Source organism: Rhinopithecus roxellana, chromosome 13 (genome assembly GCF_007565055.1).
Source record: "Rhinopithecus roxellana isolate Shanxi Qingling chromosome 13, ASM756505v1, whole genome shotgun sequence".
In the NCBI taxonomy this organism is placed as follows: domain Eukaryota; kingdom Metazoa; phylum Chordata; class Mammalia; order Primates; family Cercopithecidae; genus Rhinopithecus; species Rhinopithecus roxellana.
Genome location: NC_044561.1, coordinates 18,685,953 through 18,707,053, shown reverse-complemented (window position 1 = coordinate 18,707,053; position 21,101 = coordinate 18,685,953). Strand labels below are relative to the sequence as shown.

The window sequence follows — 21,101 nt, the reverse complement described above, 5'->3', positions numbered from 1 at the left end:
GGGGCTCCAGTATTGCTATATTCCGTCTTTAGTATATTTTCACCTACATCTTACCACAGAATTTACTGTCTGTTTAACTACACTTTCACTTAACCACTGAACTGGCCTTTTAAACAGGAGAACCAGAGTTATTTTCTGCTTGGAAATCTGCCTTATCAAAATTACCTGGCTGCTCTCCACCTAAAAAGCTGGTCCACATTAGACATAGATAAGATGAACTCTCCTGAGTAATGTTTGCAGCTAAATTACTCTGTGACACTTTTCTTCGTCTTCTAATATCACACTTATTTAATGACTTAAATTGGTAAAATATTTGATTTTTTTTCCTCCTGCCAACCTGTGGATAAGGGTTTCAGTTTGGTGTAGGGAAACTTGAAATGAGCAGCTCTACTAGAGTTTTTAGCAGCAATGGCCTAGTTCATTCTGTCCCCCAAGAACCTTCCAGGGTATTCCTGTGTTGCACATGAGGAAGCAAGCTCAGCTGTCCAAAGTCACAGCCAGTCATAGCAAACCAGAGAAGAAGGTTCTATGGAGACAGGCCTGTGAAGATGTTGAGTCCTGAGAGCGTGAGCAATATATGCCATCACCATGAATTTGATTTAAATAGACCCACATGCTCTTCTGTAGTGTGGCCAGCATTTCAGCTTGCTCTACCAAGGTCAGGCATCTGCTACTTTATCTTTGCTATGGAAATAAGAACTGAATGATGCCAGCCGGCCGGGAGCAGTGGATCCCAGCACTTTGGGAGGCCGAGGCGGGCAGATCATGAGGTCAGGAGATCGAAACCATCTTCACTAACACAGTGAAACCCCATCTCTACTAAAAATACAAAAAAAAAAAATAGCTGAGCGTGGTGGCAGGCGCCCATAGTCCCAGCTACTCAGAAGGCTGAGGCGAGAGAATGGCGTGAACCTAGCAGGCGGAGATTGCGCCACTGCACTCCAGCCTGGGGTGGCAGAGCAAGACTCCGTCTCAAAAGAAAAGAACTGAATGATGCCTATTAGAAATCAGGCTTGTCTCCAGGGCTCCAGCTGCCAAAATCTTCGCTCTGCCCCAGATTTAAGTTTTCTTTCTTTTTTTTTTTTTCTTTCTGTCACCCATATGTAATAGATGATTGTAAGCTATAGGCACAATCATATGTCTGCTGCCTCTCAATTAGGTAAAATGGCAACAGATTGAACATTTTAAAAGGACTTCTGTAATAACCAGAAGGAGCCTTTAATTGGTAGGATGCACTTTTGCCTATCATTTCTTATTTCTTGATTGCTGTAGGGCAGACACATGAGAAGTGGGCATGGGGGAGCAGTGGTGGGAGTATTTGAGTTGACTGGCCATCTCACACGGGAGATCCTCTCCATCGGGCATTCTTGCTGGTTCCTTGCCCTTTCTGCTGCCCTGACTTTTAATATGCCTCTTTCAACATAATTTTCTGTTAATTTTACAAAACTGATGTCACCAAGTTTATTTGTTTTATCTTGTTTTTCAGAGAGTTCCCTGTAACGGGGCTTGTCTGGGAAGTTTATGTGTAAGAAGGGTGAAATGATATCAGGAACAATGGCAATATTAGTTCCTACTCATTATTGTGAGACTTCATTCCCACAGTAGTGATTTCCACGAAGACTTATTTAGAAGGGTCACCAGAAATTGGAAGAGCATTGAGGAAATACATTTTGAGGAAGGGGTGAAAGTAGTCAAGGAGGGAAAATCTACCTTATATAATTTGGAGAACTAGATGTTTATTTTTATTTTATTTTATTTATTTTGAGATGGGTTCTCACTCTGTCGCCCAGGCTGCAGTGCAGTGGCACGATCTTTGGCTCACTGCAACCTTTGCCTCCAGGGTTCAAGCGATTCTCCTGCCTCAGCCTCCCAGGTAGCTGGGATTACAGGTGCCTGCCACCATGCACGGCTGATTTTTTTGTATTTTTAGTAGAGACAAGGTTTCACCATGTTGGTCAGGCTGGTCTTAAACTCCTGATCTCAAGTGATCTGCCCACCTGTGCCCCCAAAAGTGCTAGGATTACAGGCGTGAGCCACCACGCCCAGCTGTGTACTTACAAATTCTTGAATCGGGCAGCACCGTCTGCTGTAATAGGGAAAGTGGACTAGTTTCACAATGATAAGTATTGTGTGTTGAATCAGGATTTTGAGGCCGCCTTTTGTAAATGATTGGTAACTGAAAACCTGTGGCTTGCAGTATATATTTGTTAATCTAATATTTGCTGACTCCAAACATATTAAAATGCTGTGTCTTGCCTAGTTATTCCATTTTAACTATTCTTAGGTTCAGTAAAATAAAAAAACAGAGCAAAGGAAAGGCACCTTTTATATGGCAGGCACGGTCCCACATGACATCTTACATGCATTATTTAATGTAATCCTCAGTGTAGCACTGAGATAATTGTACTTTCCCCACCTTCTACAATAGAAGAAACCAAGACTTAGAGTTAAGTATCACAGAGCTGCAGGGCACAGTGACTCACACCCATAATCACAGCACTTTGAGAGGCTGAGGCGGGAGGATTGCTTGAGCTCAGGAGTTCAAGGCCAGCCTGGGCAACATAACTAACCGTTTCTACAAAAAATATAAAAATTAGCCGGACGTGGTGGCGTGTGCCTGTAGTCCCAGCTCCTTGGGAGGCTGAGGTAAGAGGATCGCTTGAGCCCAGGAGTTGGAGGCTGCAGTGAGCCATGATGGTACCACTGTACTCCAGCCTAGGCAGCAAAGCGAGACACTGTCTCAAAAAAAAAAAGTATCACAGAGCCATGATTGAAGCTGAGCTGGTCTGGCTTCACAGTCAGGGCTCTTTCTCATAGTAATTGCTGCTCTCAGGAACTATTGAGAAATGGATAGGGAAGCCCTAGAAACTCAGTATTAATAGCATTTGTTTATTTGACCTAACTGTATTCATTCATTAATTTTACGAATATTCATTAAGTGCTCTTGTGCTTTTATATACCAGGCATTATGCTGAACCATAAGGAAGAGAACAAAACAAGATCCTTACCCTCACAGAGTTTATATTCTAGTAAGAATTAGATTTTATTTTTTGTTCTTTTTTTTTTTGGAACAAGGTCGCTTACTCTGTTACCGAGGCTGGAGTGCAGCAGTGCGTTCACAGCTCTTTGCAGCCTTACTCTCCTGGACTCAAGCATCCTCCTGCCTCAGCCTCCCAAGTAGCTGGGACTAAAGGCACTCACCACCATGCTCAGCTGATTTTTTTTTCTTTTACATTTTTTGTACAGACAGAGTCTCCCTGTGTTGCCCAGGCTGGTTCAAACTTCTGGGCTCAAGCATTCCTCCTGACTCAGCCTCCCAAAGTACTGGGATCACTGTTGTAAGGTACTGCACCTAACCAGGAATTAGATTTGTTTTGTTTTGTTTTTTGGTTTTTGAGACAGAGTCTTGCACTGTCACCCAGGCTGGAGTGTAGTGGCGTGATCTTGCTCACTGCAACCTCCGCCTCCTGGGTTCAAGCGATTCCCCTGCTTCAGCCTCCCCAGTAGCTGGGATTACAGGCATATGCCACCATGCCCAGCTAATTTTTGTATTTTCAGTAGAGACAGGTTTTTGTTATGTTGGCCAGGCTAGTCTTGAACTCCTAACCTCAAGCAATCCACCCACCTCAGCCTCCCAAAATGCTGGGATTACAGGCATGAGCCACCATGCCTGGCGGGTCTTTAAATAGATTTGCATTTTGCTTTTTCTGTTTAATACAAGTGTCTTGTTTTTTATATATATATAAAATCATGTGTACATATACCCATACATATACGCATGTTCATGTGTATAGTGTGCTAGTCAAGGTTCTCTTAGAGGAACAAAACCAATAGATCACCTGAGGTCGAGAGTTTGAGACCAGCCTGGCCAACATGGTGAAACCCCGTCTCTAGTAAAAATTTTTTAAAAAATTACCTGGGCGGGCCGGGCATAGTGGCTCATGCCTGTAATCCCAGCACTTTGGGAGACCGAGGCAGGCAAATCACCTGAGGTCAGGAGTTCGAGACCAGCCTGGCCAACATGGCAAAACCCCATCTCTACTAAAAGTACAAAAATTAGCCAGACATGGTGGCGGGCACCTGTAATCCCAGCTACCCAGGAGGCTGAGGCAGGAGAATTGCTTGAACCCAGGAGGTGGAGGTTGCAGCGAGCTAATATCGTTCCACTGCACTCCAGCCTGGGCGACAAGAGCGAGACTCCATCTCAAAAAGAAAAACATTAGCTGGGTGTGGTTGCAGGCACCTAGAATCCAGCTACTCAGGAGGCTGAGGCAGGAAAATCGCTTGAACTGGGAAGCAGAGGTTGCAGTGAGCCGAGATTGCACGACTGTACTCCAGCATGGGCAACAGAGCAAGACTCTATCTGAAAAAAATAAATAAGTAGATAAATAAATAAAATTTTATGTATAGTTGTTTTTTTCCAAGGAGTAATTTTATCTAAGACATCTAGTTTCAAGTAATGAAAAAATGGTCATCTAGTAAAATAAGCTGTTACTGTGAGTCTGCTTTATTAATGTTTTAAAATGAAAGCCTCTTAAGACTGAATGAGAGTACAACACAGGGACATGTTTCTATGTTGTATTCAGTTGTCCAGCATTGATTTGTGAACTCTGTATACAAACTTTCAGCAAGAGGCATTTGTTGAAAATTACCTGTTTCTGCCAGATATAATTTTGGCCCTCTGTTATATTTTCAGAGAAGAACAAAATCAATGATATAGCATGCTAACTTTCCAGTTTTCTTTTCGAGTTGGGTCTTCTTGTTGCCCTTGGTAGCATAGCATAATAAAATGCATGAAGGTAGACCAAATGATTTTTTATTACTGCATACTAATTTGGATTTATTTATCTTGTTCAGAAGGAAATGTACAGATTACAGCTGAAATTCTGCTAAAATCCACTGAAGTACAAGGTGTGAAGGTCAGTGGGACTAAGACGGATAATAATGGACACAAAAATGGCAATGTGAGTAAAGATCTCTCAGCTGGATGCAGCGAATTCCCAGAAGTAGACAAAATCATGAACAGTGATGAGGTTTCAGAAACCAGCACATTAGTTACCCCAGAACCTTTAACCTTTGTGGACCCTGTATTAACAGAAGCAACTCCTAAAGAAAAAGAATGTGAAGAATTAAAAAGTTGTCCTTGGTCGTCATTACCAGGAAGCGGTGCCATTTCTAATGTGGACAATGGGAAGGAAGAGCTGTGTAAACTAAACCTTGTCTGTGAAGCAGATGACAATCACCAAAAGATTCATGGCCACCATAATGAACAACCCGGTTCTACACGTGATAGTCCCACAGCCACAAGCCCCTTGAAAGAAAATTCTGAAGTTTCATGTTTCACATCAGACTTGTCTGGTCTAGAGTCCAGAACAATATCCTTAGAAAACTGGGGTTTTGAAGGTGGTGGTTTGCTAAAAAGATCTGCTGAAAAGACAGACAATTGTTATTTTTATAGAGGGGACGATCAAGGGAAGAACTTGGCTTCTAGAGAAGAAAATGAAGAACAGCTTTTGATTCCCAGGAGTGAAAGAGGTGGACCTTTTCTTATTAATGCCAAGGAACCAGAAAAGGAGATTAGTGGTGGTGGTTCTGGTGAAAAAGAGCCTGTTGTTTCTCCAAAGGAAAATACCCACAATGACTGTTGCATTCAAGACAGTCTCCATACAGGGAGATCTAGTTCATTAATGCCCAATTCTTTTACTGAAGCCACAGAAGTAATGTTAAATAAAAGTGATTTGAAAATTACTTTACACATTCAAGGTAACTTGACAAACCTTGAGGACCATAAAGAAACTTTTACTAATATGAGCCATCCAGGTGGACACTCTGAAGAAAGCAGTTTTTCCTCCTTGATGCAGATTGAAGAGGCAGAACAGACAACCCCTATAGAGCCCAATATATTAAGTAAATCTTTTTACACTAAAGACTGTAACTCCTTAGTCAGCATCCAGAGAAATCTGGAAAGCAACACCCAGTTAAATGAAGCATCATGTAATGATTTTCTGTTTGAAAGAAAATCCATTGTGAGTTTAATGCCAGAGGATCAGATAAGCCCTGTAAGTGAGGTATTAAAACCCAAGAAAGGTACTGCACTGTTGCCACCATCCCCAGAATTTCATCACAGACCTGAGTCAGAAAAAGTTATACAGACCTCACATGATGATATTCCACTTTTAGATGAACAGAGCATAGCCTGCGAGATGAATGAACTTTCTTGTACCAATGAATTGGTTGTAAACAAAGTAGAAAATGAATGTGTTTTAAATCAACAAGTGTCCCTTAATTCTCAAGACCATGCAGAGTTGCCAACTGATTCTCTACTTCATTTAAACAAAAAGATGCCTTTAGCAACAGGCAGAGATGCCCATCAGAGCCATCATCCTCCATTAGAGGGTGGAGCAGATGTCATTGCTGATATACATACCATTCCCATTCAGACAAAAGTGAAAGACATCTCTCCACCAGGTAACCAAACCTGTGGTGCCTCTTCAAACAGTCCCACCTTAAACATCAAACCAGGAAGCCTAGAGAGAAAAAAAGAAATGGCTGATTCAGGAACAAAAGCTCTACATTCCAGGCTTCGCTCAAATAAGAGAGAAGCAGCTGGCTTTCCTCAAGTGGTCTCTGTCATAGAATGTCACAGTGTTCAATCTCAGGATATCTCTAACTGTCATTGTGTAAGAAAAAATGCATCCGAAGAAAACATGTGTTCTGCTTGTGCTGCTTTCAAGTCCAGCAAAATCAGCCTGCAAGTTGATAACTCTTTGATAACAAAATATGAAAATGCATTTCAGCACCGTGCTCACCGATGCCAAGAAACAGGACACTCTGTGGAAAAAAGCAGCTGTAAAGTGAGTTATACATCAGAGGAAAGGGAATTTGATGGGAGAGAAGCCAATGGCAGCCTTCCAGGAGATAAGATCAGAAACAAAATGACAGCAGGCTTGTTAAATAGTGGAATTTCAAACAAAACCATTCACACCTCCAGTAACATCAAACTCAGTGAGGAAGGGCTGGAAGGAAAGGAGCAGGATGTATCCAAAGAAACTGTATTTTGTAAGTATAACATCTCTGATCATGCTATACAAGAACTTAACCAGACTGTAAACATTCCAAGTCCTGAAAAAGTGTTGGACCAGTCTCCTACTGTTACGTTTTCCAGTTTTAAAAACGTAAAAGCAGTTGAAACACTCGATCATAAGGCAGATGAAGTTCTTGATTGTCAGAGTAACCAAAACAGACCAGATGAATGCAAAAGTGAAGGTCAGTCAGCCAAGGAGACACTAGGTAGTGACCACAGAGAGACTGTCACCGAGCCTCATGGGGAGGTAAACCACAACCAAAAGGATCTGCTGGTCAGTTCAGGCAGTAATAACTCACTACCTTGTGGTAGTCCAAAGAAAGGCAGTTTGAAAGGAGCCTTTGTCAAGATGTCTGGTTGTGATGAGTCCACAGAAGGTGTGGTAGACATCGTCTACACGGACTGTAGTAATAAGCTTACAGAAGGTGTGCTGGACGTGAAGGCATCTAATCCACTGGATTGTGGTGCAAGGCAAGAGAAACTGGCATTCCAAGAGGACTCAAGGAGTACCTTGTCTCAGAGAGAACTGGATGCTGCACATACAGGAACAACTGGCCAGGACTCAGATTTCCCAGTTACTGCTGCTTCTGCAGTGGACTTTCTCAAAATAAAATCATGTGAAGAAAACGTTTGCAGATCTTTAAAAGACTGTGAAATGGAAAAGTGTTCAGACTCTTGTGCCCATGAGATGGAGTCTGTTGCAGATCATGAACCAAATAAAAGAATATTGGGCAGAGTAAATATGTCTTTAAATGATACCCATTATGGACAGCAAAATAAAGGAACATCTCTCAGAGAAACACAAGAAATGACTGAAGGATCAAGACTAGAACTAAACTCTGAGTTTGGCAAAGAAAGCACCTTTGGAATTTCCTCAAAAGAGTTGATGTCTTGCCATGATGTAAGCTCTGTTTCCCTAAGAAGCCTGAAATCAATTGAAATAATGTCTTCTCAAGAAAATTCAGAAACTAATATTAACAGTGAAGAAACTGACCTGAAAAATCTTTGTAAACCAAAAGATGGTGAAATGCTTTGTGAAAATGTAAAGGACTGCACAGTCCTTCCTGAGATGAAGGAAAGAGTATCAAGAGATAGGAGTAATTCTAGTGACAGAGACAGCATATGTACCTGTGTGGAAAAGAATGCTTGCAAAGCTTGCCACTCTCACGAGAATTTCTCTGACAGGCATTTGCCTTTGACAGTGAAAACAGAAATTAAAGTGAAAGAAGAGACCGAAGAGCATCAGAGGGGACTGCTGGGTGACTTAACTGTTGGGGAGCAATCTGAGGAGATGGTTACCAGAGAAGCTGGCAATGGCGATCATGTGAGCAACATCTATCAGACCCATGTTAAATGCCAGAGGATACTTAATCATGCTGAAAAACAGCAGAGCCCTGAGGTTTTGGACTATATGTTGCAGAAAGAAGAGAAATATATACATCAACAAAAAGCACATACGGTATCAGAACAATGCATATCATCTAGTCTGTTTTTAGATGATGCACAAAATAAGAACCAAGCCAAGGTTGGCAAAGATGAGTCCACCATGATGAATGAAATCACCCTAGCAAAGCTGGCCAAGGACAACATTGTGGCACAGACTCAGAAGTTAGAAGACCAGAAGGAGGAAAGCTTACATCATCTATTAAAGAAGGACATTGAGTCATGCACGAGTCCTTGCCTTCTTGATGCCCCTCGGAAAGCAGAGGACCCCTCCTCTGCTGGGTGTGATCAAATACATGGTGCCTTTGCGAAGAAAGGAATGCTTCCCTTAAAGAAGCAGCCCCATCGAACTTGTAAGAAAGTTTCCTGTCAGGAGCAAACCATTGTGGGGAGAAAAATAGGTAAAATCAGAAGTTCTGCCTTTTTAAAGAGTTCCTCCAATGCCATCCCCACAAAAGCACACAGACTTCTCAGTTTGTGCACTCGGTCTGCATCTACACGATTAGAACCTGAAACAGCACCTACCAAGAGCTTGATTAGTCACATACCAAAGCAGACGGCTACACCGTGCCATCCCTTGAGGAGCCTGAATTTTAGGAAGACTACCAAAGAATCAGCCTTACTAAACAAGCTGTCCATCCTTGCCTCCAAACTGGCCCCAGCCATGAAGACTCAGAAACTAAGATACCGACGGAGTTCCTCTGAACTTCTTCCAATGGCTAAAAGCTACAAGCGCCTCAGATATAAAAGGCTCCTGGATGGATTTTCATCCAACACAGAACAGCTGAATCCATATTTGGCAGCTAGTGGATGGGATAAGAGGCCTAACAGTAAGCCCATGGCACTTTATTCTCTCGAATCCATCAAGATGACCTTCATAGATTTGAGCAACAAGATGCCGTCCCTGCTGTTTGGTTCTGAAATCTTCCCAGTATCCTTTCATGTAAAATCATCCAGCTCAGATTGCACGACTGAGTCCTCAAGGACTTTTCCTGAGCACTGTGCTCCGGCAAGGCTTGCCTTAGGAGAGGCCCTCCAGTGCCCGTCTCAACCTCCCAAGTGGACCTTTTCTTTCTTCTTGTCCCACGGTTGCCCTGGGATGGCCACATTCAGGGAAGACATTGGCCTCCATAGTCAGACCCACACTCAGGCTTCTCCCCAGCCTCCAGCTCCTCTCCAAGACTATGGAGGCACTGCCATAGTCCAGACCAGAGCAGACTGCTCTGTCCTTGGCCTTCACACACTTCTAGCACTTTGTTCCCCAGGATGTTACCGAATCTGGACAAAAAAACGGAGCTTCTCCAGCCACATGCCTATCATGCAGAGGCTCTTCATGACCCAGTTTACACAGGGCTTGAAAGGGTTACGGTCTCCAGCCTCCATAGCGGACAAAGTCTTCTGTTCTCTGCCCTACTCCGTGGGCAGAGTCCTATCCATTTGGAGCCAGCATGGGCCTTCTGCCTGCTCCTTCGAAATCTCTTCTCTTCATTCCACTCACTGCAAGCGGCAACCAAGTCTGGGTACCACAAGCAGGTAAAAATCTGTCCGCTATTCTTTACAAATGTCCCATATTTGCTTCCTGTCACTGGGGAGATGAGAGGGGAACTGCGGAAAGTGCAAGGCTATTTAGAGTCCTCTTAGGACTGCATTTTCTATTTACCTTGCAAAATATCTGCCGAGAAAATCCAACAGTAATTCTTAAGCATAGGACCCTCCCACACCCTGCTCCATTTTCCTATAGAACCCACTTCTGTGTTTCACACCATTCTTTTTTCTGTCCATTTCATTGCTTAAACCATCAAGTCTGTTGAATCTATTCGCTCTTGTCACCCAGGATGGAGTGCAATGGTACAATCTATGCTCCCCACAACCTCCGCCCCCCAGGTTCAAGTGATTCTCCTCCCTCAGCCTACTGAGTAGCTGGGATTACAGACATGCACCACTACACCCAGCTAAGTTTTTGTATTTTTTAGTAGAGACGGGGTTTTTCCATGTGGGTCAGGCTGGTCTCGAACTCCTGACCTCAGGTGATCCGCCCGCCTCAGCCTTCCAAAGTGCTGGAATTATATGCATGAGCCACTGCAAGCAGCCTGCTTTTTTTTTTTTTTTTTTTTTTGAGACAGAGTTTCATTCTTGTCACCCAGGCTGGAATGCAGTGGTGCAATCTTGGCTCACCATGACGTCTGATTACATGCATGAACTGTTCACACTGCAACCAGCCTGCTTTTTTTTCTTTGAGACGGAGTTTGACTCTGTCGCCCTGGCTGGAGTGCTGTGGCGTGATCTCGGCTCACTGCAAGCTCCGCCTCCCGGGTTCACGCCATTCTCCTGCCTCAGCCTCCTGAGTAGCTGGGAGTACAGGCGCCCACCACTATGTCCGGCTTTTTTTTTTTTTTTTTTTTGAGACAGAGTCTCATTCTTGTCACCCAGGCTGGAATGCAGTGGTGTAATCTTGGCTCACCGTGACCTCTGCCTCCCGGGTTCAAGTGATTCTCCTGCCTTAGACTCCTGAGTAGCTGGGATTACAGGCACCTGCCACCATGCCTGGCTAATTTTTGTATTTTTAGTAGAGACGGGATTTCACCATGTTGGCCAGGCTGGTCTCGAACTCCTGACATCTGGTGATCCTCTCACCTTGGCCTCCCAAAGTGCTGAGATTACAGGCGCTAGCCACCACACCCAGCTGAATCTTTTCTACTCTTGCATCCACCTTGCAGAAAACAAACACCCATTACAAGTGAAAGATTATAAATAGTAACACATAATCGCTTGTAACATTATCTCCTTCACAAAGCATTAAACAGCCAGCACCTAACTCTGTTTGATATGTAGAAGACACAGTATAAATATATTTTTAGTTAATGAATAAATTACATAGGTATCACCAGATCTGGTTTATGAACCCCTGCCTTTCTTTTGGCAATGTAGAGGCTTCAAAAATTGGCATTTACCTACTTCAGTTTTAGGATTTATAGAACTTAAAGTGAACTGGGAAGGAGTTCCTGTGGTGTGATCATTGAGAATAGTTGGGAATAGTTTCATCAATATCATTGTACCTTCTAATTGAAAATAGAGAAAAAAAAAGAGAAGAAAAAGTCTAGAGTTAAACTACTCAGCTTAAAAATCCCTGGCTGGGCATGGTGGCTCATGCCTGTAATTCCAGCACTTTGGGAGGCCGAGGCGGGCGGATCACGAGTTCAGGAGAACAAGACCATCCTGGCCAACACAGTGAAACCCTGTTCTCTGTTAAAAATACAAAAAATTAGACGGGCGTGGCAGCAGGCACCTGTCGTCCAAGCTACTTGGGAGGCTGAGGCAGGAGAATGGCGTGAACCCAGGAGGCAGAGATTGCAGTGAGCTGAGATCGCGCCATTGCACTCCAGCCTGGGTAACAGAACGAGACTCCGTCTCAAAAAAAAAAAAAAAGAATCCCCAAAAAGCTGCTAGAGACATGATAGATAAATCCTCCTCTTTGTAGTTATTTAAGTAAACAAAATATTTTTTTAATTTGCCCTTACTATTGATTGCTACAGTTGAAAGATTAGACATCAAAAAGCCTTAATATTCCAAATAACTTAGGGTCTTGTTCATTGTGTGTCTCTAACGTAGAATCATTGTGTGTCAATAAAGTGGGCTGGTTCAGGCGGGATGCAGTGGTTCATGCCTGTAAGCCTAGCACTTTGGGAGGCCAAGGCAGGTGGATCTCTTTAGTCTAGGAGTTTGAGACCAGCCTGGGAAACATGGCAAAACCTTGTCTCTGCAAAAAAATACAAAAATTAGTCAGGCATAGTGGCGTTTGCCTGTAGTCCCAGCTACTCAGAGGCTTAGTCAGGAGGATCCCTTGAACCCAGGAGGCAGGGGTTGCAGTGAGCCGAGATCACGCCACTGCACTCTAGCCTAGGCAACAGAGCAGGATTCCGTCTCCAAAAAAAAAAAAAAAATAGGCCAGGAGTGTGGTGGCTCATGCCTATAATCCCAGCACTTTGGGAAGCCAAGGTGGGCGGATCAACTGAGGTCAGGAGTTCAAGACCAGCCTGACCATCATGGAGAAACACCGTCTCTACTAAAAGTACAAAATTAGCCGGGCGTGGTGGCAGATGCCTGAAATCCCAGCTACTCTGGAGGTTGAGGCAGAAGAATCGCTTTAACCCGGGAGGTGGAGGTTGTGCTGAGCCAAGATCACGCCATTGCCCTCCAGCCTGGGCAACAAGAGTGAAACTCCGTCTCAAAAAATAAAAAAATAAATCCCATCTCTACTAAAAGTACAAAAATTAGCCAGATGTAGTGGTGCATGCCCATAATCCCTGCTACTCAGAGGCTGAGGCACAAGAATCAGCAGAGGTTGCAGTGAGCCGAGATCTTGCCACTATATTCCAGCCTGGGCGGCAAAGTGAGACTGTGTCTCAAAAAGAAAACTTCAACAACAACAAAGCTGCTGGTGGCCAGGTGAGGTGGCTTATGCCTATATTCCCAGCGCTTTGGGAGGCCGAGGTGGGCGAATCAACTGAGGTCAGGAGTTCAAGATCAGGCTAGCCAACATGGTGAAACCTTGCCTCTACTAAAAATATGAAAATTATCCAGATGTGGTGGTTCATACCTGTAATCCCAGCTACTTAGGAGGCTGAGGCAGGAGAATTGCTTGAACCTGGGAGGCAGAGGTTACGGTTAGCCAAGATTGCACGACTGCACTCCAGCCTGGGCGACAGAGTGAGACTCTGTCTCAAAAATAAATAAATAAATAAACAACAAAACTGCTGGTTCATATTGTGTAGTTCCCTGAGCATCTTAGTAGAAAAATAAATAGAAGTGTCAGAAAAAAAAACCCCGGAACATGAACATTACTGACTAAAATTAAAAGATGAATTGCTGTTACAAGTACATGTCCTACAGTTTTTTGTTGTTGTTGTTTTCCTGAGATGGAGGTTCGCTCTTGTTGCCAGGCTGGAGTGCAGTGGCGCAATCTTGGCTTACCACAACCTCTGCCTCCGAGGTTCAAGTGATTCTCCCGCCCCAGCCTCCTGAGTAGCTGGAATTGCCCGCATGCGCCACCACATCCACCTAATTTTGTATTTTTAGTAGAGACGGGGTTTCTCCATGTTGGTCAGGCTGATCTTGAACTCCTGACCTCAGGTTATCTACACGCCCGGCCTCCCAAAGTGCTGGGATTACAGGCGTGAGCCACCGTGCCCGGCCTTTATAGTTATTTTTTCAAGTTCACTTATTATGGCCGGGCACGGTGGCTCATGCCTGTAATCTCAGCACTTTGGGAGGCCGAGGCAGGCGGATCACAAGGTCAGGAAATTGAGACCATCCTGGCTAACATGGTGAAACCCTGTCTCTACTAAAAAAAATACAAAAAAATTAGCCGGGTGTGGTGGCGGGCACCTGTAGTCCCAGCTACTCAGGAGGCTGAGGCAGGAGAATGGCGTCAGCCTGGGAGGCGGAGCTTGCAGTGAGCCAAGATCCCGCCGCTGCACTCCAGCCTGGGCGACAGAGCGAGACTCCACCTCAAAAAAAAAAAAGTTCACTTATCATAAGACAGCCATGAAAATACATTAGAGTGACTCGCGTTGTTTTAAATGCTAGTGTACTGCTTTTATTGTCTACTTTGTTGATATGCCTCTAAAATCTCATAATTGCGCTGCTATGTATTTTTCTTTTTTTTTTTTGAGACAGAGTTTCACTCTTGTCTCCCGGGCTTTAAATTGTGTTACTTCTGGCCAGGTGCAAAGGCTCACACCTGTCATGCCAGCACTTTGGGAGGCTGAGTCAGGTGAAACATGAGATCAGGAGATTGAGACCATCCTGGCTAACACGTTGAAACCCTGTCTCTACTAAAAATACAAAAATTAGCCGGGCGTGGTGGCACACACCAATAGTCCCATCTACTCAGGAGGCTGAGGCAGGAAAATCACTTGAACCCAGGAAGTGGAGGTTGCAGTGAGCCGAGATCACGCCACTGCACTCCAGCCTGGGTGACAGAGCAAGACTCTATCCCCAAAAAATGCTACTTTCTCCAAACTATGTTTGTTCCTGAGGTTAGGATAGATGGTAGTTACTCTTTTCCCCCTATGCAGGTGTAACCCTTTTGCCCCTTTTCGTCTTCCAGCGCTCTTCCTTTACCACTTGATGTTTCTGTTTCCTGGTGTTGAAAATTTTCTCTGTTTCCCTTCCTATTTCTAGCTTTTTATTTTATTTTACTTTATTTTATTTAAATTCAAATGGAAGGTGGAGGGGGTGGTATTTGTGGGTACTTTTCATTGGCTCTAAAAATGCCGTAGCACCATGTGCCTGGGCTTAGAGTTTAGAATTTTGCTGTTTTGGCCGGGCGCGGTGGTTAAAGCCTGTAATCCCAGCATTTTGGGAGGCCGAGACAGGTGGTACCATTCACTGCTTTGCTTCTATAAAATTATCTTGGCCGGGCGCGGTGGCTCAAGCCTGTAATCCCAGCACTTTGGGAGGCCGAGACGGGCGGATCACAAGGTCAGGAGATCGAGACCATCCCAGCTAACACAGTGAAACCCCGTCTCTACTAAAAAATACAAAAAACTAGCCGGGCGAGGTGGCGGGCACCTGTAGTCCCAGCTACTTGGGAGACTGAGGCAGGAGAATGGCGTAAACCCGGGAGGCGGAGCTTGCAATGAGCTGAGATCTGGCCACCGCACTCCAGCCTGGGCGACAGAGCGAGACTCCGTCTCAAAAAAAAAAAAAGAAGTTTGCTGTTTTTCTTTTTTCTTTCTTTCTTTCTTTCTTTCTTTCTTTCTTTCTTTCTTTCTTTCTTTCTTTCTTTCTTTCTTTCTTTCTTTCTTTCTTTCTTTCTTTCTTTCTTTCTTTCTTTCTTTTTTTTTTTTTTTTTTTTTTTTTGGCAGAGTTTCACTCTTGTAGTGTGAAACTCTTGTCTCCCAGGCTGAAGTGCAGTGGCGCAATCCCAGCTCACTGCAACCTCTGCCTCCCGGGTTTAAGTGATTTTCCTGCCTCAGCCTCCTGAATAGTTGGGATTACAGGCATGCACCATCACGCCCGGCTAATTTTGTATTCTTTGTAGAGACAGGGTTTCACCAGATTGGCCAGGCTGGTCTCAAACTCTTGTCTCAAACTCTTGACCTCAGGTGATCCACCAACCTTAGCCTCCCAGAGTACTGGAATTACAGGTTTGAGTCACCGTGCCTGGCCAGAAGTTTGCTGTTTTTCTAAACAAGCTTAGAAATGGTTTCTAGCAGGCCAAGCACGGTGGCTCATGCCTATAATGTCAACACTTTGGGACACTGAGGTAAGCAGATCACAAGGTCAGGAGTTGGAGACCAGTCTGACCAATATGGTGAAACCCCGTGTCTACGAAAAATATGAAAATTAGTCCGGTGTCGTGGCGGGTGCCTGTAGTCCCAGCTATTCGAGAGGCTGAAGCAGGAGAATCACTTGAACCCACGAGGTAGAGGTTGCAGTGAGTTGAGATCGCGCCACTGCACTCCAGCTTGGGTGTCAAAGTGAGACTCCATCTCAAAAAAAAAAAAAAGTTTAATTATAAAGGAATTAACTTTTAACTTTTAATAGGTTTTTTGTTATTGTTGTTTTTGTTTTTGTTTTTGTTTTGTGAGATGGAGTCTTGCTCTGTCTTCCATATTGGAGTGCAGTGGTGTGATCTCGGCTCACTGCAACCTCTGCCTCCCGGGTTCAGCAATTCTCCTGCCTCACCCTTCCAAGTAGCTGGGATAACAGGCACGTGCCATCGTGCCCAGCTAGTTTCTGTATTTTTGTAGAGACTGGGTTTCATCATATTGGCCAGGCTGGTCTTGAACTCCTGACCTCATGTGATCCACCTGCCTCGGCTTCCCCAAAGTGCTGGGATTACAGGCGTGAGCCACCACGGCCGGCCAGTAGTTTTCTTCTATATAGCTATGTTGTTTTGTTTAGTTTGGTTTTTGAGACAGAGTCTCCCTCTGTCGCCCAGGCTGGAATGCAGTTGTATAATCTCAGTTTACTATAGTCTCTGCCTCCCGCATTCAAGCGATTCTCCTGCCTCAGCCTCCTGAGTAGCTGGGATTACAGGCACCCACCACCACACCCAGCTAATTTTTGTACTTTTAGTAGAGATGGGGTTTTGCCATGTTGGCCAGGCTGTTCTTAAACTCCTTGCCTCAAGTGATCTGCCCACCTCAGCCTCCCAAAATGTTGGGATTACAAGTGTGAGCCACTGTGCCCAGCTGTATAGCTATATTTTATGTGTAACTTGGCTTTAAAGAAAATAATTGGGACGGGCGCAGTGGCTCGTGCTTGTAATCCCAGCACTTTGGGAGGCCGAGGCGGGCGGATCACAAAGTCAGGAGTTCGAGACCAGCCTGGCCAATATGGTGAAAACCCATCTCTACTAAAAATACAAAAATTACCCGGGCATGTTGGCACACTCCTGTAGTCCCAGCTACTCGGGAGGCTGAGGCAGAAGAATCTCTTGAACTTAGGAGGAGCTTGCAGTGAGCCAGAATTGCACCACTGCACTCCAGCCTAGGCAACAGAGCGAGACTCAGTCTCAAAAAAAGAAAAAGAAAAAGAAAATAATTGGTTTCTCTCTAATATTTTGTAAGATTATAGAAACTGGCAGATTTTATTTTAATAGAGTCAGTACACAACTGAGTGGTATAATATATTCTTTAAATTTTTATTTATTTATTTTTATTTAGAGATGGGGTCTTGCCCTGTCACTCAGGCTGAAGTGCAGTGGTGCAGTCTTGGATTACTTCGGTCTTGACCTTCTGGGCTCAAGTAGTCTTCTCACCCCAGCCTCCTGAGTAGCTGGTACCACAGGTGCACTCCACCACCCCTGGGTAATTTTTGTATTTTTTGTGGAGACAAGGTCTCGCCATGTTGCCCAAGCTGGTCTTGAACTCCTAGGCTGAAGCGATCTGCCCACCTCGGCCTCCCAAAGTGCTGGGCTTATAGACATCAGCCACCTTGCCCAGCCACTGTTCTTTATTTCTGTCTCTGCCTTCTTTCCATTTAAGTTAGAAAATAATTTTCCTGTCAGTCTGCCTCCATTCCAGTGATGGGCACATAAATGTAACTCTCCTGGTTGGGAAGCTTTCCTCTTTCTGGGTAACTGACATTTCTTGTCTTCTTGGGGCTATCATGTGCTGATACCCACAATAACGTCAAAACCTTTCCTGTTAATCCCACTGACCTTACCTGTTGCTTTTGTACTTTTACTTTACTTTAGCCACACCATGTTACCATATGTGCCTCTTCCAGGCATGGAAGCTACATATAACACCAGCGGCAGTCAAACAAGGTGAGCACATGAGGCTCAGTGTGTGTGTGCGTGTGCACGTGTGTGTGTGCAAGAGAGTGCATGCATGGGTGGCGTGGATCATCTGTGGCATGACTTTGATCTCGTCCTTGTAAACCTGATCTATGTCTCTCAGATAAACATCTCTGAGATTGAAATCTGTTCTATTACAAGCAGTAACTAGGAATGTGTAATCAATACCATTTGTTAAAAAAAAAAATGAAAATCACTAACCAGCTTATTGTACCAGAAGTCCCTTCGCAAGCTACTTCATGTTTTATAGCCAACTTCAGTCCCTGGACAGGGTTGATCTCATCTGAGCGCTGTTCATTTGTGTGGTTTACCAGATATCTTCCTCACCCAAAAATTCTGTTCCTTTTTACATTTTTCCTTATAAAATTCTATAGCAATAAAATGGATTACACATTCTTGTAATTTTTTTACATACATGGTACAGGCTATGTCTGGAAGTGACTAGAAAGCAGGTTGACTGAATATATCATTCCTGGAAAGAAAGAAAAAGTATTGAGGCCTAGATATTAAGAAGTTGAGGCTGGGTGTGGTGGCTCATGCCTATAATCCCAGCACTTTGGGAGACTGGGGGCGGGCGGATCACCTAAGGTCAGGAGATCGAGACCATCCTGACCAACATGGAGAAACTCTGTCTCTACTAAAAGTACAGAATTAGCTAGGAGTGATGGCGCATGCCTGTAATCTCAGCTACTTGCGGGTGCTGAGGCAGGAGAATCACTTGAACCCGGGAGGCAGAGGCTGCATTGAGCCAAGATTGCACCATTGCATTCCAGCCTGGGCAACAAGAGCGAAGCTCCGCCTCAAAAAAAAAAAAAAAAAAGAAAAAGTGGAATGTGCTGGAAGTAGAAAGCAAACCCCTCTCATATCTTTCTTCTCTTTCTCTTCATGGTGCTAGGCTGGAGCCTCCATTCCCTGCCTTGGTACCAAAGTCTTGCTTGGTAGCAGAATCAGCTGTCAGCAAGCTCCTGCTTTCAGCCTCTGAGTTCCAGGTTCCTGGATTGGATGAGCTGGATGGTGTGAAAGCAGCATGCCCCTGCCCACAGAGCAGCTCTCCAGAACAGAAAGAGGTAAGTGTAAAGTGCTGGTGGGGTCAGGTGATGGTGGCCATTGTCAACTCACATCACATGGTAACTACAGACTGGCCTCTGAGTATCTTTACATACCACCTTTAGTGTCAGCCGAGTCCTGGATAGTACTAAGCCAGGAGTTTTTCTCTTCGCCAATAAAGGACACAGTGGATTTTTAAATTTGCACTGTTTTCCAGATACTTTTTTCTTGCCAACAGCATGTAACTGTTTAGAGAATTGGACCAAAGAGCTGCTTTGTGCATTCAAAGAGATGAGTGGATGGTGATGATGTTCAATTTTGCAACATCTGTTGTCTTCGACAGTTGCAAACTTTCATGTTGACAGTTCAATGTCTGAACTGAATGTACAATTCTTGTTTTGATGATATGAAGGGAGTAGTTGCTTAAAACACAGCAGGGACCGGGCACGGTGGCTCACACCTGTAATCTCAGCACTTTGGGAGGCTGAGGTGGGTGGATCACTTGAGTCCAGGAGTTCAATAGAAGCCTGGGCAACCTGGCGAAACCGTGTCTCTACAAAAAATACAAAAATTAGCTGACCGTGGTGGTGCACACTTGTAGTCCCAGTTACTTGGGAGGCTGAGGAGGGAGAATTGCTTGAGCCCAGGAGGTGGAGGTTGCAGCAATGAGCCCCGATTGCATCACTGCACTCCAGCCTAAGTGACAGAGTGAAATCCCACCTTAAAAAAAAAAAAAAAGGCCGGGCGCAGTGACTCGTGCCTGGGATCCCAACACTTTGGGAGGCTGAGGTGGGCAGATCACCTGGAGTCAGGAGTTCGAGACCAGCCTGGCCAGCATGGTGAAACCCCCATCTCTACTAAAATTACAAAAATTAGCCGAATGTGGTGGCACATGCCTGTAATCCCAGCTACTCTGGAGGCTGAGGCAGTAGAATCACTTGTACCCAGGAGGTAGAGGTTGTAGTGAGCCTGGATCACACCACTGCACTCCAGCCTGGGCGACAGAGTGAGACTCTGTCTCAAAAAATAAATAAATAAGGCCAGATGCGGTGGTCACATCTGTAATCCTAGCACTTTGGGAGGCTGAGGTGGGCAGATCACCTGAGGTTGGGAGTTTGAGACCAGCCTGACCAACATGGAGGAACACTGTCTCTACGAAAAATAAAAAATTAGCTGGGTGCGGTGGCGCATGCCTGTGATTCCAGCTACTCAGGAGGCTGAGGCAGGAGGATCACTTGAACGCAGGAGTCAGAGGTTGTGGTGAACCAAGACCATGCCATTGCACTTCAGCCTGGCAACAAGAGCAAAACTCTTGTCAGAAAAATAAATAATCAAATAAAAAACCAGCAGGAATAGGAGTGGGAGCTTTGTCATAAACTACTTACTAGAATCATCTCTAAAGTGAGGTAGCAATGTCTTTAAGTGCCAAGACAAGGGACTTTATATTTTAAAATGTCTTACAATATGCCAGGGGTGATGGCATACACCTGTAGTCCTAGCTACCACAGAGGCTGAGGCAAAAGGTTCACTTGAGCCCAGGAGTTCCTGAGCAGCCTGGGCAATACAGCAAGACCCCATCTAAAAGTAAACATTGCCAGTTACGGTGGCTTATAGTTGTAAACCCAGTGCTTTGGGAGGCCAAGGCAGGAGGATCATTTGAGTTCAGGAGTTCAAGGCTGCAGTGAGCTATGATTGCACCACTGGGCCACAGAGTGAGACCTTGTCTCAAAAAATACATAAATAAATAAAATGTCTTACAACGTGACCATCTTTCTTCTTAATCCTTAAAAATAGGCTGAGCCAGAGAAGAGGCCAAAGAAAGTCTCACAGATTCGCATCCGGAAAACCATTCCTAGACCAGATCCTAATCTTACCCCCATGGGCCTTCCTCGACCCAAAAGGTGAGCTCCTTCTCTATTACAAGCTAGGTCCACTTTTTTGGAAAGTTGTTTGTCATAATATAATTACCCTTTAAATGGTCCTACACTCTGAGAGCCATTTATTACATTTCTAGGAATTTACCCTAAAGAATTCATTAGTACTGTCGCTAGATATTTATATGCAAGGACATTTTAATATGTTGCGTACATAATCTTAACCCTCCAGTGTTGCAATAAGGAACCTGTGTTAGGTTGTAGCATTGATCCTGGCACATGTGGTTTCTGTCTGTCACAGGATTTACCCAACCCCAGAGCTCAAGCTCCTAAATACTCTGCA

The 21,101-nt window shown here is 44.5% G+C and overlaps 1 protein-coding gene across 4 annotated transcripts in view; it reads left to right on the top strand.

Annotated features, from left to right (window-relative positions):
* PRR14L (proline rich 14 like) overlaps nt 1-21,101 on the top strand; it is a 70,357-nt gene that overhangs the window by 27,752 nt on the left and 21,504 nt on the right. For all 4 annotated transcript variants that reach the window (XM_010360703.2, XM_030914670.1, XM_030914671.1 and 1 more), the window contains 4 exons: nt 4,858-10,060; nt 17,736-17,807; nt 18,733-18,904; nt 20,679-20,785. In XM_010360703.2, coding sequence (XP_010359005.2) covers nt 4,858-10,060; nt 17,736-17,807; nt 18,733-18,904; nt 20,679-20,785 — 5,554 coding nt within the window. The remainder of the gene's footprint in view (nt 1-4,857; nt 10,061-17,735; nt 17,808-18,732; nt 18,905-20,678; nt 20,786-21,101) is intronic.